The sequence below is a fragment of the Zootoca vivipara genome, chromosome Z1, assembly GCF_965207765.1.
Source record: "Zootoca vivipara chromosome Z1, rZooViv2.hap1.1, whole genome shotgun sequence".
Lineage (NCBI taxonomy): Eukaryota > Metazoa > Chordata > Lepidosauria > Squamata > Lacertidae > Zootoca > Zootoca vivipara.
Window position 1 is genome coordinate 25,086,381 of NC_142583.1, and position 16,070 is coordinate 25,102,450.

At 41.9% G+C, this 16,070-nt stretch overlaps 2 protein-coding genes across 4 annotated transcripts in view; one reads left to right on the forward strand and one right to left on the reverse strand.

Annotated features, from left to right (window-relative positions):
* TRAPPC11 (trafficking protein particle complex subunit 11) overlaps positions 1-3,518 on the reverse strand; it is a 72,131-nt gene extending 68,613 nt beyond the window's left edge. For all 3 annotated transcript variants that reach the window (XM_088661057.1, XM_060278734.2, XM_060278735.2), the window contains exons 1-3: positions 3,293-3,518; positions 2,454-2,682; positions 724-893 (exon numbers count right to left, since the gene is read on the reverse strand). In XM_088661057.1, coding sequence (XP_088517183.1) covers positions 724-893; positions 2,454-2,657 — 374 coding nt within the window. In that variant the 5' untranslated portion in view covers positions 2,658-2,682; positions 3,293-3,518. The remainder of the gene's footprint in view (positions 1-723; positions 894-2,453; positions 2,683-3,292) is intronic.
* Positions 3,519-3,774: 256 nt separating this feature from the next.
* Positions 3,775-13,462, forward strand: RWDD4 (RWD domain containing 4). Its single transcript, XM_088661067.1, has 7 exons — positions 3,775-3,964; positions 6,921-7,001; positions 7,730-7,839; positions 7,932-8,076; positions 8,544-8,661; positions 9,138-9,187; positions 9,336-13,462. Exons 1-7 carry the CDS (start codon positions 3,941-3,943, stop codon positions 9,447-9,449), a joined length of 642 nt encoding a protein of 213 aa, XP_088517193.1. The 5' UTR covers positions 3,775-3,940; the 3' UTR covers positions 9,450-13,462.
* Positions 13,463-16,070: the final 2,608 nt, after the last annotated feature.

Here is a 16,070-nt window from a genome sequence, read left to right on the forward strand (position 1 = left end):
AAGGAGGCTTTCTGTTTTTGTTTTAAAGAAGCAATGAAGCTCAGCAGCAGGCTTTCTCTCTTTCCACTTATGTTAGATTTCCCAAAGGTGTAAACTAAGTAAACAAAGCTGGTATGTGTGCTTTTTTTTAAAAAAAGTAGCATTTCAAACATGGGGATGAATTCAACATAGTGTAACAGCAATCATTCTGTCAGCACAAGCATTTCAGTATGCCAGTCAGAATGATGCCCCCTTTCATCTCACCAAATGGGCAGGGGGAAGAGAAAGAGAAAACCCTGTTGTCCTTGCAGAGGTCCTTGCACTGGCTTCCACTAGTTCCCAAACTTTTTCAGTTTCAGAGCACTTTTCAGGAGAGAAATTCGTCATGGAGTACTACTGTTGCCTTTATGCCAAAGGCATGTATTTATTTATTTGCTAAGCACTTGGAGATGCTTCGGGGAGACCAAGTGCTCCATGGAGCACAGTTTGGGAACCACTGCACAAGTGGAACTCATTAAGTTAAATCCAGTCTACAGTTACACTTCTGTTGCAAAAGCACCCTCACATATGTAAGTTACAGTGCAATTCTACACTCAGAAGTAAGCCCCAATGACTTCAGAATTGCATCCTGCTTATCTGTCTTGAAAGTGGAAGAAATGAGCTTGTGAATGATGACCTTTCCCCAAATATGTTTGCATTAAGCCATTACTAAGCTAATGCCTAAGAAATCTTAAGAAATTATACCTGACAATTTCAACTCTAGTAGCACATTCTGACTGTTTTTCTTTCCACTGTGGCTCGTCCCAGTCCAGTTCATAAAACACCACAACAAGTGCAGGCACCAAGTTCAAATGTTTGTTCATCCAGCCAGTCTTCAAGATTCCTTTTGGAATGTACCATTCATATGTTGTTCTCTGCAAGCATTGACAAACAAGGTGAGTTGCTCTCTCTGTTCTTACACAAGTTTGGGTGACTGATATATTTACGCCAGGACTTAAACATTCTGCTTTATCCCATGTCCTTCTCAGTCACGGCTACCGGAAGTACAATAAGGGATCAAACCTTTCTCTTCTCTACGCTAATCACCAACTTTACTGCCTAGAGCAGAATACACTTGGGGGAAAGTTTCATTATACTTAGGAGGACTTTCTACGTAAACATGCTTCATTGTAAGAAAGTAAGAATCACAATCTACTCTAGCATCTTGTTCGCACAATGGCCAACCAGATGCCTATGGGAAGCCTTGCAAACAGGACATGAAGACAACTGTGTTCTACCCACCTGCACCTCCCAGCACCTGATATTAAAAGATTCCGACTTTGGTGGCAGAGAATAGCCATTATGGCCAGAAGCCGATAGTCCTATCCTCCATGAATTTGCCTAATAAAGTTGGTGCCCATCACATCTTGGGAGAGTTTATTCCTATGCATTTGAGCAAAGCACTTTCTTTTGTCCATTCTGAATCTTCCAAGGTCCTGGATTCTAGTATCATAAAGGAGGGAGATTCTCCCAATCCACATTCTCTGCACCCTGCATAATCTTATACACCTCTATCATTCCCATCCCCCCCCCTAAATTAGGAAGGCACAAATGTTGTAACCTTTCCTCACAGGGGAATTGCTCAAACCTCTTGATCATTTTGGTAGCACTTTTCCAAATTGTTTTGCAACTCTACAATTTCCTTCTTGAGGTGAGGGGACCAGAACTGTAGATAGTGTTCCAAGTGTGGCCTCAACAAAGATTTTACAATGGTATTATAATATTAGTTTTTTAATTTCCAATCTGTTTCCTAATGATTCCTAACATGATATTCCTGTTTTTACAGCTACTGCACAATGAAACAACATATTCATAGAGCTATCCACTAAAACCCCAAGACTTTGCTCCAGGTCAGTCAGATCAGACCCAACTAGCATATATAAGAAATCAGGACTTCCCCTCCCTCAATGTACATCACTTTATACTCACTTACAGTGAATTGCTTTCGCCATTTTATTGCCCATTCACCCACCCTGGAAAGAATGTTTTGGAGCACCTCACAATTTTTTGTTTGTTTCACCATTCAGCCCTAACTCAGACTATGAATAGACAAGTTAAAAATAGAAGTCTCAATATGGATTCTTACGTGACTCCACTTTCTAAAGCCCTCCATTGTGAGAACTGTCAATTTATTCCTAAAATAGTTTCAAGTAAGAGTTGCAAACCAACAGCATGCTTTGGTTTGTGTCAGATACAGAATAAGGCTTCTAGCCTATATGATAACTCAGTTTTTAGATTTAAGCTACAATTATATGCTTCCTTTTGAAAGTACCCCTTTAGCTATGCTGATTCCAGCATTCAATTAACGTTCAAGTGGAAAACTAATTATTCAAAGAATTACAGGAATAACTGCAAATAGCAAGTAATTCATATTAAATATATTTTACAATCAAGACATAATCCTTTACTTCCAAACATAAAACAAAAAGCAATACCTTTGTCCTACATTTAGGATATTCATGATCCCCAGGGAGTACTTTGAAAGAAATTGGTACTCTGTCTGCTCTCCTGTTTGCACAAAAGGCGTCCCAAACTGCCCGATGAACAGCATTATACACTACATCCAAACCCGTGAGTGTAACGAAGGCCATAGGACGGCAGCATAGTTCCACAGGAAAGTCCCATTGCGAAGGGCTCATCGTTATGGTTGGTTCGCAGGGAAATCTGAAACAGTAACTATACATTGTCAACGAACTGGTCTGTTACTCAGATACATTCATCATTATTCTGGGACACCGATAGTCTAAGAGAAAGAAACACCTGTGCTAAAATAAAATAAAAATACCTCTGACTAAATTCTTCCCAAATATTAGCTGATACGACATGCAAGAGTAAATGAAATCTTAGGATTTAAAGAGGCACAGCTTCCACCACCTAGATAGCAGTATATGGAATCACAGAATTGTAGAGTTGGAAGAAACTTCCAAAGGTCATCCAGTCCAACCCCAGAAATCTCAACACGCGGTTTCCCATCCAATCTGAAACCATACCGGACCCTGCTTAGCTTTGCAAACCGATTACTCCGCAGCCTGAAATGAATTTGTGGCTTAGCCATGAATGACCAAGCGGCTTCCTAGCAGGTTTCGCCCAACTTTCCCCGAGCTTCTAGGCGGTGTCCCTGTTCGCCCGAGGCCACTGGCCGGCGCTTTCCCTCCCTCCGCGGCCCCTCCTGGAGCCAGTCATGGCGCTCCCTACAGCTGACAGCGCCTGACCCTCCCGCCTCCCCTTTCCCTCGTAGCCCACCACGCCCTGCCCGGCCCCGCTCCACCCGCACCTGCGCTGCACGGTGAGGAAGAAGCAGCTCTCCGTCAGCGCCACAGGCGGCCCCGCTCAACTTCCACCGGCGGCGCAGTCCATGAGAAAGGCCCGACCGAACCACGGAGGAAATAAGTGGAAAGGGTCCACAAGCAGCAGCAGCAGCAGCCCAAGGCCTGACTGAGGAAACCAGCAAACAAGACGGGGGTGGGGGGTGCGAAACCAGCTGAGAGCGACGTCTCCAGCTGACCAATGAGCGCCGCGACTCATCAAGGGACGAAACCATTGGAGCGCGGTCAGGGGCGGGGCGGCGTTAGAGTTCGACGAGGAGCCAATGAGGACCAGGAAAGAGTAAGGGAACCGAGACAGAGGGCGTGTCTGAAAGAGCCTGGCCAATAGCCAGCCGGGAACAAGACGCGGTAGGGTAGACCCCCCCGTCCAATAGGAAGGGTGGTGAGAACGCGGGTGCCCTGGCCCCGCCTCCCCCTTGTCATTTTCGGCGCACGCGCACGGGTAGACGGCTGTCGGGATCAGTCGGGGCTGCGTGGATCTCGCCCTGGGCTGCCAGTGGCACAGAGGAAGGCGTCGCGATCACCTGGGAGGAGGGACGGTGGGCAGTGAAAGGGTTGGTTGGGGGGTGGGGTCCTGTTTCCTCCGGTTTCGCGCCATGACGGCGAACGAAGACCAGGAGGTGAGTAAGGATTGAAAGGTTGGGCTTCCAGAGGCGTTTGGTGATGACGGGGAGAAGAAGGGCAGTTTCATCCGCTGCACAAGTAGAGAATCAACAGGCGAAGTTCTTCCCCCTCCCCCCTCTGCCTCTCGGGGCAGGCGCGTCACCTGTTGCGCTTCTGCCTGCCGCAGCCAAAAGCTTTTCCAGGCAACATGGGCATAGCTCAGTTGCTTAGAGCAACGGTGCTGATAATGCCAAGGTTGCAATTTCGATCCCCATATGAGACAGTTGCATTTTCCTGGATTGCAGGGGGTTGCAGTAGATCAGGCATCCCCAAGCTCGGCCCTCCAGATGTTTTGGGACTACAACCCCCATCATCCCTAGTTAACAGGATCAGTGGTCAGGGATGATGGAATTGTAGTCCCAAAACGTCTGGAGGGCCGAGTTTGGGATGCCTGCAGTAGATGATCCTTGTGGTCCCTTCCAACTCTCCAGTTCTATGAACAGACCAGAGGTGGGCAGAATTTAGACTAGCACCCGCTGCTAGTCTGGATGTCTAAGTGATTTGCAGAAGGTCCGGAAGGTTTCCGGACTCTGAAGTGTCCTGACAATAGCAAGAACTATTAACCTGTCCTTCGCCATTGCCACAAAGTCTAAATTAGGCTGCTGGGGGCGGGGGGAAGAGATGTGTTGCTAGAGTGGGCAGAAGGGTTCAAATCCAAATCTCAAGTTCCAGAGCAGAGCTTATGTGCAGAGACATCCTGTTCCTTAATTCTGAACAGATTTGCCTTGCTAAACCACTATTTTGCACCTCCTTCTGTTTAGTGGTTCTCAGAGTCTTAGTGAAAAAACAAACTGAATCCCATAGGCCCACCCCTACATTACAGAAGTTAGCATGCTTAAAAACCTCAGGATAATTTTGGTAATTTACTCACTACAGTTGTCAACACCAAGTAGGTAATACCCTGATTCAGTGGTTTTCAACCAGTGTGGCATGACACCATGGGGTGCTTGAATGATGGCCATGGGTGCAACACTGGCATCTGTCTCTCTTTCCTCCCCTCATCCTCTGATGCCCTCTCGTGTCTCAGCCTCCCAAAGGCTTGCACAGCTGTTAGTTGTGGCAGACCTGGCTACAAGCTCCTCAGGCGAATGCTGCCTCTGGGGCTGGTCAGGGGGTGCTGGTTGCCAGGAGCTGAAGCAGCCTCAGAGTAAGCAAGCAAGCGGGCGAGGGAGGGAGGGAGACCAGCCAGCCTGTCCACCAACCCTTGCTGTTGGGAATGGACAGACAAGTCCCAGGCCTCTATGGGGCAGTGTGTGGAGGCACCTCTCTTTGGGGCGGGGGGGGGGAGCTCAGAGACCAGGGGCGGCAGTATTCGCTGCCCAGAGGACTCCCAAGGAGAGGGGAGAGGAGGAGGCTGAGGGAACACTCCACAAGGGAGGATGTTCAAAAAGGTGAGAGGCTGCCTGCTCTGCATGCAAAGGGTGACATAACTGGGCTTCTGAGCCCCACAGGGGTACCGCCGAAAGAATGTAGTCGCTCAAGGGAGCCGTGGACTCAAAAAGGTTGAAAACCTCTGCCCTGATTGAAAGCGGGAAGGGAGCATAGCTTGGGGGGACCATAGCTTGCTGGTAGAGTGCGCACACTCAGACCAGACACACACACACCACATCTACATTCACAAAGACAACCCACCATCTTTACTTTTGCTACACAGTAGAAAACCCAGCAGTTATGAAAACATCGGATTTGGAACATAATTTTTGTTGTATTCTTCATATCAAATAATTCTGTCAATTCTATAGATAAATACAAATATCCAAATTTATCTGTTGTATATAATATGTATTTTCATGTTTTCTTTTCTTAACTTTGCCTTGGATTTAAAAAACTGCATTAGAGAGTATATGCCTAATGGAACTTTGGGCTTCTGTTTCTCAAAACAGCAGTCTCCCGGGCCACATAGTAAATTGGTTCTGAAGCAAGGGACACAGGGGAGACTTTCAAAGTAGCTTGAAATATGACACAAGGCACTATTGTCCATAAGTGGAGGGATCAAAAAGTTACAGTGGTACCTCAGTTTAAGAACAGCCCTGTTTACGAACTATTCAGTTTATGAACTCAGCAAAACCGGAAGTAGTGTCTCAGTTTGCGAACTTAACCTCGGTCTCATTGATTGTAGTGCACTTTGGATAATAATCCCTGTAGTTGAAAACATTGGTTCCTAAAAAATATTCATATTGTTTATCATCTTTCTTTTATTTCATACCCAACATAATACACCTCTTCTAAAGGTAAAGGGAAAGGGGCCCCTGACCATCAGGTCCAGTCGTGTCCGACTCTAGGGTTGCGGCGTTCATCTCGCTCTATAGGCCGAGGGAGCCAGCGTTTGTCTGCAGACAGCTTCTGGGTCATGTGGCCAGCATGACATAGCTGCTTCTGGCGAACCAGAGCAGCGCACGGAAACACCGTTTACCTTCCCGCCGGAGTGGTTCCTATCTACTTGCACTTTGATGTGCTTTCGAACTGCTAGGTGGGCAGGAGCTGGGACCGAGCAATGGGAGCTCACCCCGTTGCAGGGATTCGAACCGCCGACCATCTGATCAGCAACCCCTAGACTCTGTAGTTTAACCCACAGCGCCACCTGGGTCCCTCTTCTAGGTTGGTGTTATCATTAGTAGTACCGGTAGTAGTAGTAGTAGTAAACCCTTTTTTATTTAATGTTCTCTTTTTAAGAATTATTTTGAACTAAGATTGAAAGTGATGAAATTAATATCAGATATTAATACTTAAACAGATGTACACAATTTAAATGGTTAAGAAGCAAATAGGAGTTTACCAAAACCACTACTGGCGAAGTATCTCTGGCCCTTTCCCGCAGCATTCCTCTTAGGACTATTTTGTGTTTTAAAGATTTGTGCAAATGTTCTCTTTAGGTTTTAAAAATATTAATAGTTTTCTTGTTCTTTTCTTCAGATGGAGCTAGAAGCATTACGTTCTATTTATGAAGGAGATGAGTGTTTTAGGGAACTTAGCCCCATTTCCTTTCAATATAGGGTGAGTTTGCATGAGGTTTTATTACAGAAAAGTAATCTTTGTTGACTTGAACTGAGTCCCAATTCTTCCAAGTCATATGCATGTATCGGAGGTACCTCATTGTTTTTACTGATTTTTTAATTGATTTATTGATTAATTGCATGCATTTACTGTGATTTAGCTATTTTACTCTGCTTTGGGATTATTTTATAGGAAAAGTGGGTAACAAATTTATTAAGAAAAAAGTACACCACTTGTCTAATACAGTTGTGAATGAAGGAATATTTAACTTTAAGCTTCAATAGCCAGATTCATTTTCATAGGATTGACAGCATGCAGTTTGTGAAGTCGAGCTCAGATTCATGCTGTTATCCAGCAATCTCATTTGATTTAAGCAATAATTATTTGAATTAAGAACAATTTGAATTAATAATTAAACAGTAATGATACTGTGTTTATTCAGAATGAGGAAAGTTACCTATGGAGCAAATGTCTTTTTTATTATTGTTTCCTAATGGCAGCTACATGGATTCCTGTGAAGTAATATTTTACATTTGTATCAATTAGTGTTGCAGTCATCTTATCTGAAGACTCAGTTCTGTGGATGATGATGATAATAAAAATCAACAGTGAAGGATCCTTGTTATAAAACAAATATATTTCAGTATTTTTTCCATTGATTTAAAAAATGGGCGGGGGGATTTTTCTGGATTCTTCTTACACTGCCATGCTTTGTAAATATTTTCCAGATAGGTGAAAATGGAGACCCTAAAGCTTTCCTGATAGAAATATCATGGCCAGAAACATACCCTCAAACTGCTCCAGTCATCTCTATGGATGCATTCTTCAATAACTCTATGTAAGTAGTCCAGATTATAAGAAGTAGCTTTCCTTCTGGAATAGCCTTCTTTTGCATCTATCCCTAAAAGGAAGTTCTATGATTTCTCCTAGAGCCTCCACCATAAAGCAAAGTATATTGAACAAATTAATGGAAGAAGTTGAAGTTAACCTTGGTACCTCTATGACATACACAATTTTTGAATATGCTAAAGATAATAAAGAGCTGTTCATGGAAAACCAACCTATTAATACTGCGGTAAGCTGATAACTTGTTTATATATCTCAAAATACTAGTGTTTCTACCCCCCCCTCCCCAAATATTAAGAAGTTAGTGCCAAACTGCCACTGCAAGAATAAGTTCACATTTCTAGAAAAGCTTCACTTTCCTATAGTAAACTAGTAACTGTTTGCCTCAGGTACAAATCGGTATTCTGGATGTTGTTACTAAAAATGGCTGAATTATCATACCTAGAATTGTATATTGTTCACTGGCTACAATATATAAAACTCCCATGTATTGTCAACAAGGATTATGATAAGTCACAACACTAATATACTTGTCTCATAATGAGCTTTCATAGCCAGTAAATGCAAAGTTTCCAGTGTAGAAAAGTATAGATGAAAATCTGAAGCTGTTGGATCTTTACTAGATGGGAACCCAAGGGATGAGAGAAAGTGCCAATAAATTACAGAAATACCTTATTAACAAATTATGTTTTTTAGACAGCTTTGAACAACTGCATCTCAACCGGACATCCAGATGCAGCACAAACTAGTAAGAAAAAAGAGAAAAAGGAACAATTGACCAAAACACAAAAACGAAAGTTAGCAGATAAAACAGGTGTGTATGGTGTAGTTCATGTGTTTTTGTTAGATTTTTTAAAAGATGCATTTTGTTATTGTATGAATTAGAAGATTTAACAAATATTTGTCAAAGTACAGGATTTTACCAATGTTTTATATTATGTTTATATTTTTAAATGTGCAGGATTTTTTGCTTTTTCGGGTGCTTTAATAATAAAATGTTTATGAAAGCTTTGGTGTGTGTGTGTGTGTCCATACAGTTAATCTTTCAGTAGTTATTGAATTGGCTCCCATAAAAAGATCAAACCATGGTTTGGCCCTATGAGAATGAACCCTTTGTTCACGTCCTCCTTCCTTCCCACTCCCCTTATGAACCCCTTTTAATTCTTTAGTGTGTGGCTGCAAATAATAGTTTGCATTTTGAATCTCGCAGCAAGCTGTGGTTTGCTGCAAACCAGGAAACAATTAATTAAAATTTGAAAATTAACAGCTTGTTTGTGGTGTTTTGAATAGATCACAAAGGAGAGCTTCCTCGAGGATGGAATTGGGTTGATGTAATAAAGGTAACATACATCACAGTTGAAAATTATTTAATACATATATATTTAAGAGACTTCAGCATTGTCTAATCTGTTTCTCTCCCTTTCCCTTCTTTTTGTTAACCATTTTGGACATGGATGGCATTTGGATTCTCTTCTTCTCCTTATGTAGCATGTAAGTATTTCAGTCTTCCTGAATTGTTGTACTAGTTTTGAGATATCTTTAATTCCAAGATTATTTGGGATACTTTCCCCTTTTGATAAGTTTTTAGAGCACTTATCCTAAACATGAAAAGAAATCCTATTGATTTATGTCCACATATTTTTTTAAACAAATTCAGAAGTATTGGCTAACCAGCCTACCACTTTCGTGAAAAGAATAGTAATTGTTAGAGCTTTTCAACCAAATCTGATGGTATAATATTGAATATGCAAGAAAGTGGAAATCAAAATATTGTGTGATGTTCCCAGAATTTGTAAATGTGTGATTAATACAGGTTAACTGTTTACAAATAAGTTCAGTGCCCACATGTGGAATTGCCATCTCCCTGCATGCTTTCATTCTTCCATTGTTGTAATTATGTTGTACACTAGCCTGCTTCACATATCACTTTAAACCAATGCCTAATTTCCCCCCTGTACTTCATCACACTGCATATTCACTTTTAAACTACAGCTAAGCTCACCATGGTATAAAGTGATATGCAAACAAGGCCATTGACTGTAGTGCTAAGCGATGGCTTCCATGTGTGAAGGAACTATCACAGAAGAATCACAACAAATAAAACTTTGTAGTAATCTAATGTTAATTAAAAAAAACAATACTTTAAGGGCTGCCTAATAAGTGGTAAAACATGTCTACTGAGTTTCATTAAGGTTGCCACAAAGCATCTGATGAACTGCCCCAAGCCAAGACATAGCCTGCCTTTTTGTTTCCATGCACTGAGATTCTGATCAGTGCTATAGTCCCAGGTTCGTACTTTCAGGGTTCCTTTTTTCACTCTATGTGTCTCCAACCCTTTCAGCAGCCTTTTGTATAAGCATCTCTCTTCGTTTTGGCAGTAAATCTGGCAGTTACTGAATTTTGTGACATTCTAAATACTAGCAGTACCAGTCACAGATACCTGCCTTTAAGATAGAAAAAGTTAACAGAAAATCTGCAGATTGGGGCCAAGAAAAATGGAAGCTTCTGAATATTTGAATCTTCTTTTCAGCTAAGCAAAACTGGCTCCAAGGATGATGAATAGGAGGACACTGATATAGGAAAACATCAACTTTTACTGCAACACTGTTTGGAATCAACTGCCATATTCTCTCTTTTTTCATTTACATTTTATAAAACGACAGTTCCTCACACATTGTAATCGGAAAAGGTGTGCTTACCTAGAGGGAAATGTTTTTTCTATCCATAATCACTTTCTTCATATCACATGTTTGCCTTTAAAGAAATTAGGCTGAAGATGGTCTCCTTCTATTTGGATGTCAACTATCAGGACTCTGAATATAACAATATGTAATTTGTTTTTATACTGTTTGACCCTGTACTAAATCATGCAAAACTGAAAGTGAATCATCTAATGCTCTAGCTGCTAGTCTTATTTTGTATTTCTTTCTTGCATAGCTGCTTCAGTGTTATTTCAAATACTATTCATTACTTATCCAGCTTTTCAGATGAAATCTACAATGACAGGCCAAATTTTGGAAAAATATTGGATCTTCCTGTACCGTGGTATTCTTTAAATGCATTTTTCAACCTAATCCCATGGTCTCCCTCTAGCACAGCTTCCCAGCTGTAATATAGTCACGGTCCTAGAAAGCAAAACAGGATCGTGAGGTACAAAAGATAAGGTATCAACTTTTATTCCCATGGCAAATCTGCAGTTGCCTACCAGCCACTAATGATGCCCTTGCATTGGTACAGTCCCTGCATCGGTTATCAGCCCATGGCAAAGAACAAATGCACTCATATGAGATTGAGCCATTACACATGGTGTCCCATGTACAACTAGAGAGAGATGGCTCCACCTCTGCATGCTGCAGGGAGGTAGCAGTAGGCAGAAGCTACAACCACCAGACCTCCCTTCAGACAGGGATTAAATCTTCTGCCAATCCACAGCCTACAACAACAATACTTTTGCCAGGCAAACAAGAAGGGAAGAAAGGAGAACCATTCCATTGGCAACCCAATAGACTAGTGAGCAGATCCATGGGCTCTGAGAATTGTGGGCCCTTGAACGAGATTTGCGATTTGCTCTGGGATCAGTGATCATGCACTGACAACTGTCGGAACACTCCACATAGCTTATATGTTGGTGTCTTCCATGGAGAGAAAAGAGTTTTTTGCTAATGGAGAAGTCAGAGGCAAGAAAGGAGGAACAGTATGGTAGGGAGCTCACAGCAGAAAGCATCAGGAGTTATCTGGTAGTTTGTTGGGATGGAGAACTGTAACATGAGACAGAATAGAATGAAGTCACTGCCTGCCACAGGAATTAGCATAAGTCAGACCCACAATGTGGCTTTTGCAGCTACCCAACAACCTATGCTATGACACACACCCTTTCCCTAACCAGTGTTGGCCAAACATGGCCCTCCAGCTGTTTTGGGACTACAATTCCCATCATCCCTGACCACTGGTCCTGTTAGCTAGTGATGATGGGAGTTGAAGTCCCAAAACAGCTGGGGGGTCAAGTTTGGCAATCACTGCCCCAAACAATGTTTAGATGCAATTGGATAGACTAGGTGCGTCTGTTTCATTTGGAGCTGCAACTTGGTGGAATGGGATAGCAGAAGCTTCATTGACATTGGGTTGCAAGTTCAATCTCTGGATGAAATATCCTAGCAGAAGAGGCTGGAAAAGAGCTGCATGTATAGACATACTTGAGGCAGGGCAGTGCTACAGCCAATGGGGGTCAACGGTTCATGAGCCGATAGCCCTATTTAAACATTTGCTTGCCTTGCATAGAAGTTGAGGTGTTTTAATCTTTTTTTACAGTTGATTTTAATTAACTTTAAATGTGTTTAATGACTTTAACTGTTTTTGTTGATAATTTTAATAGTTCTTGTGAACTACTTAGAGGTTTTACTACAGTCAAGCAGTTTTTCAAATTTGGTTGAATAAATAAAATAAAGTTATGCCCCAGAATGCCATCATTTCTCCCAGCTCCTTTCACCCTGGCCATGAATATTTTCCCATAAACCTTTGGTTGGTTGCCGGTAGCCACTGTAGAGGCAATGTCCCATTTGTACACACCCTTCTACTACAGTACTTGATTTATTATTACATCAACACATAACTAGGGTAAGTGGGTGGTATATAAATTCAATAAAAACTACTACGACTACAACAACATAGAAAGCTAGTGAATTGTTGGGATGCACTTTGTAACTCTAGCTCAGGCATCCCCAAACTTCGGCCCTCCAGATGTTTTGGACTACAATTCCCATCTTCCCCAACCACTGGTCCTGTTAGCTAGGGATCATGGGAGTTGTAGGCCAAAACATCTGGAGGGCCGCAGTTTGGGGGTGCCTGCTCTAGCTAATGCTCCAGTGGTCACAGACCTCGTCAGGTCATTAATTATGGGGGAATATTGAAATCCACAAGCCTTACTTGCTGAGTTCCTCCAGTTTCAGCCAAATCATCCCACCTCTTTTACAAGCATAACATATCCCAAGCTGTTTCCCAGTACAAATGAAACTCCTATTCAATCCAGAACCAGTTATTTGACAGCAATGAATCTTACCTTTTATCAATGAAGTTACTGTTCTTCACTCATACACAAAGTTGATGGGCTAAATATAATTTGACTTCTGATAATATTATTTTTAAATGGGTAATTAGAATTCTGATATGACTGCAGTCCAAAACACACTGGATGTACACTTCATTGAACTCAGAACTTCTAAGTAAACCTGCATAGAATTCCACTGTATGAAAAACTGATGAAAAAATAGGTACCGGTACGTAGTACTAACACACCAGTACATTTTCTCTGTTGGAAATGCATTTATGGTAGTTTGTATTTTTCCTCTCAAAAGGTAGCACTAAATGCTGGGCACCATTTTTTTCTGTTTGTTATTTTCTTCCTTTGGAAAAATAGGAGTTGTCATGTTTTCTTGTATATGTTAATGAATAAAGAGATGGATATAACCACCAAATGGGTAGATAAAATGGAATTTTGCATAGATGTGCCGTCTTGTATCTAAAAGTTCTCTTTACTGTATAAATAGTAATAGAGCCTTAATGCCATCTAATTTTTATTGCGGGGAGGGAGGGGTTTAAATAAATATATATTTATCTGCTGTGTTGTGTATTTGTTTGCATTTAGGCCCTGTGCATACAGTGGGCCAAAGTTAAGCAGAAACTTCAACTGTGGAGTTCAGCACATATTTCAGTCTGCTATTAAAATCTTTGTGACTTCAACCTGCTTCAGGTTGGCTGGGCAGCATTATGTGTTTCTGTAACAATATGCTACAAGACACTTGAAGAGCCCTGTTGCAGCACAGCATCCTGTTCTCACAGTGACCAACTGGAAGGCTGCAAGCAGGACATGAGCACAAGATTGGGGGGTGGTGTTTCCCCCCCCGGATGGAACTCACCAAAACTCAGTCCCAGCACCTCTCTGGTGGGCGCCATTGCCACTATAAGAGAACAAGGGAGGCGTTCATGGTGAGCACCTCTTATTCTAGAAAAATAACACTGGCAACCAAGCTCCCCCAACCTGTGGTTCCCAGTAACATGCTGCCTCGAACAGTGTGGGTAGAACATAGCAGTCATGGAAGGGGGAAGGGGAGATACAGCAACAGCGGATGAGTTGGCATGTAGCACACAGAATAAAAGAAATGCATGGGATGTCCTAGTGTTGAGGCTGTGAGCAAACTGGTGGAATGTTTCTGTTGTAAATAACCATTTCAAACAAGGAAAACTGATGAGAGCGGGGTAATTTTAGCAGAGAAAGACTGCTCCAGAAACAGTTTAGCCTGTTCCTTGTGTTCTCCCCAACCCCCTGCCACTGGAGAATCAACACTGTATAGGATCAAAAACCTACATATCCTCCCAAATAAGTAAATTAAATAGCATGATCAACAGATTGGATCACAGGCCAAATTATATTTTGACAACTCCCACCTTTCTACAAATAGATGTTATATAATTTTGCACTTCTTTAGAACAGAAAGGAACAGAAAGGATTAGAATAATAATGAGGAGAAAAAAGAGATATTATTAATATAAGCCTGTGAAACATAGGATATAGAAAAGTGTGCAACAAAAGGGACAGGAAGTATCTATATGTAGATGTGATGAGTGTATTTGTTTTGTATTCTTATTTGTTCTGTAAACCTGTGAGGATAAGTTTTGACGAAATATTGGAAGAATAAGGGTTTCTTTTGCCCTCTTTTTTCTTTCTTTTTTTTCTTTTTTCTTCTTTTTTTTTATCGATCTTTTTCATTGTATCGCTGATTCTTTTTCCCCTCCCTTATTATTCTCCCCACCTTATTATTCCTTTTTATATGTAAGTGTGTATTTGTTGCTTTGTTGATTTTAAACAATAAAAACTATTTTTTTTAAAAAAGAAGTTTAATTGGAGCCATCACAAAAAAATAACAGGCTATGCAGGCACTCGGCTATGTAATTTTTACCGCAGTGAATACCTACATAAATTGGGCCTTTTACACAAAAGTAATTTCTATGAAATGAATCCAGATATTAAACATCTGACATCATTGTCGTGAGCACCTGTACTTCTGCTGATGGGGGGAACGGGACTCACATTTGAGACTGCCAGCTATGGTAAATAGAGTGCTTTTGTTCAATAGCTCCCCAAGGGAGAGGAAACTCAGTTGCTCGTTTATGCAGAGTAGAAATTTAGTTACCATGACAATTTATCTGAATAGACCAGTTGGGGGGGAAACAAACAAACCGGAATTGCTTGTCTCCTTTCTGATGCCACTTGACATGAAGTCAGAATTGGTAGGCTCTTGAAGGAAAACCTTGAAAGGTAGGATATCTGGATACTTCAGACACACCGGCTGATCTTTAGTTGTGTGTTGCATTGTAGGGCACGCTCTGCTTCTGCACTTTCCTTGTAATTAAAATATCTTAAAATAGCCCACCCCAATGGTAATCTGGGCTGGGGCTAGTGGGAGTTGTAGTCTCACTTCCAGACCAATGTTGGGGTTGCACCAGCCTGGGAGGAAACTCTGATACCCTTTCCCTTACCAGATCATGGTGGGGGTAAGAGGTGCTGTATCAGTGGTGCTGTGGGTTAAACCACTGAGCCTAGGGCTTGCCGATCAGAAGGTTGGCGGTTCGAATCCCTGCAACAGGGTGAGCTCCTGTTGCTCAGTCCCTGTTCCTGCCAACCTAGCAGTTCGAAAGCACATCAAAGTGCAAGTAGATAAATAAGTACCGCTCTGGTGGGAAGGTAAACGGTGTTTCTGTGCTCTGCTCTGGTTCACCAGAAGCGGCTTAGTCATGCTGGCCACATGACCCAGAAGCTGTACGCTGGCTCCCTCGGCCAATAAAGCGAGATGAGCGCCGCAACCCCAGTCGTTCGCGACTGGACCTAACAGTCAGGGGTCCCTTTACCTTTACCATTTAAGGTAAGTGGACCTGTAGTCTAAAACAACAGGAGGCTGCCTAAGAATATTATTGTCTTCTATAAAGCTGTACCATGTGTGATAGGCAGGCTGTGGTCTAGGAGTCAACTATCCTGATGAGCCATTTCAACTCTACTGATTGGGGAACAATTGTTGCGGCTCAATCTAGCACGATTGATTTTGTATAATTAATAAATTTGTTCATTGTTACCTACCGGCAAAAAACCAGCCACCTAACAAACTCCAGACAACTGGCCTAATTATTTTTCGCAACAATTTGTATAGGAATCTGTTTTAAGCTAAATGTAAT